This window comes from Macrosteles quadrilineatus, unplaced genomic scaffold (assembly GCF_028750875.1).
Source record: "Macrosteles quadrilineatus isolate MER2022 unplaced genomic scaffold, UCM_ALF_1.0 Scaffold_2__2_contigs__length_208266976, whole genome shotgun sequence".
Classification (NCBI taxonomy): domain Eukaryota; kingdom Metazoa; phylum Arthropoda; class Insecta; order Hemiptera; family Cicadellidae; genus Macrosteles; species Macrosteles quadrilineatus.
Window position 1 is genome coordinate 63839664 of NW_026542595.1, and position 1658 is coordinate 63841321.

The window sequence follows — 1658 nt, forward strand, 5'->3', positions numbered from 1 at the left end:
ATGCTTCTTGTAGCAGTGGACGCTTTCTCCAAATTTGTTTGGTTAATACCTCTACGTCGAGCTACCACCCAGAGCACCGTAAAGGCTTTGCACTCTCATTTGTTCCAACATTTTGGAGTACCTACCACCATTGTGACGGATAATGGAAGTCAGTTTACCTCACATATATTCAATAGGATGTGTTTTGGACAGGGTATTCTACATGTGACCACATCTCCTTATTATCCACAGCCGTCTCACGCTGAAAGATTTAATCGCAATCTTAGAGCTGCACTAATTGCTTATCATGCTGAGAAGCAAGATTGTTGGGACCAGAATCTTAATTGGCTCCAGTTGGCGTTCAATACTGCTCTGCACGAGGGACACAAATCCATCCCATTTCAACTCATGCTGGGATACAAACCTAATAATCCGCTGTCAAACATTTGGAAAATAAACCATCTACTTCCTGATTCTCCGGACTCCAACATTAAAGAAGCTTGGGCTGCTGCGAAACGAAACCTACATCTCTCTCATGAAAGAGTAAGGAGGAGGTACAACGTGGGTCGAAAAGAGAACCCCTTCAAGATAGGACAATTGGTGTACTGTTTGGCTCATCCAGTAAGCTCAGCTATTGAAAAGAAAGCTGGAAAATTATGTTACCGCTGGACTGGTCCTCACCGAATTGCTCGCTTCCTTTCCCCTGTCACTGCTTTGTTGGTAGATCCACTCAGTGGAGGGAAATTTCGAAAAGCTCATGTTTCCCATCTGAAGGAGTATAAGGGTACAGATCTGAAATAGTTATTAGGTTATAGGCGGGATTAGCAACGTGGGGTCTGATCAGCCCCAAGTTGCCGGTCCTGGGACGTCTTTCTCCCTTGTCTCTTTACTTTGTTTTGTCACCAATCAGCGCTGATTTCCAGGGTGTTCCCCCTAACACCAATTTGGAGAAGACGTCTTTCCCTGTGTTTTTTGTTTCTGTCCCTGTTCCCCAGGTCCTCCTTTGGTGGAGGAGGTTGAGCCGTGCGAGTTGACGGCTCAGGTCTTCTATTACATATAAGTTTTTTTTTAGGCGGAAGTGTCCGCTTGTTTCATTCGTAGGCCGTTGAGCTTCTAGAAGGTTCTCGCAACGTTCCAACGTTCCAGTTTTCTCGTCAATTTCCGGTTTTGTGGGGCCGTTTGGGTTGTCGGCTACGGCCAGTCTTCTTCTTGGGTTACGTTGGCACTCGCCACTTTTGGTTTCTTCGTATTGAGGATTTTGATCTGTGGCAATGCCAATGCCAGTTTCAGTTAATATGTTGTCTTCAAGTTCATCAAAGGGGCGAGCTACTAGTATGTCTTCGTAAATTTTGATTATGTTGGGTAAGTGATTTTCATCGTTAATTAATCAATTGAGTTAGTTTTTTCTGTTGCTCCACACACTGGCAGGATTACCACGTGTGGCCACAATGTTAAAGTTTTATTTTCACTTGTGGTAAGTTTGTTTAAGTATTTTATTGTGAGTAATTGCTTTGTTCTGAGTCAAGTAAACTTTCAGCGATTTATTTAGGTCCTTGGATCTGAGACTTGGGACTGTACGGTCTCTCAGCTGAATCGAACCTAGGTTTAGAGAAATGTGAAATTTATTATAGGCTAGGCCTATTCTTTGTCCAAGTGTAGATTCTTTGTTCAAGTGTAAT

At 43.3% G+C, this 1658-nt stretch overlaps 1 protein-coding gene across 1 annotated transcript; it reads left to right on the forward strand.

Annotated features, from left to right (window-relative positions):
- On the forward strand, nucleotides 1-1039 carry LOC128984331 (uncharacterized protein K02A2.6-like). The gene is made up of 2 exons (XM_054403639.1): nucleotides 1-763; nucleotides 975-1039. The coding sequence occupies exons 1-2, from the start codon at nucleotides 1-3 to the stop codon at nucleotides 1037-1039; spliced, it is 828 nt and encodes a 275-aa protein (XP_054259614.1).
- Nucleotides 1040-1658: the final 619 nt, after the last annotated feature.

Coding starts and splice junctions, on each gene's coding strand:
- LOC128984331 (XM_054403639.1), top strand. CDS start 1: ATGCTTCTTGTAGCAGTGGACGCTTTCTCCAAATTTGTTTGGTTAATA. Junction 764..974: donor CCATCTGAAGGAGTATAAGG/GTACAGATCTGA, acceptor CCTGTTCCCCAG/GTCCTCCTTTGGTGGAGGAG.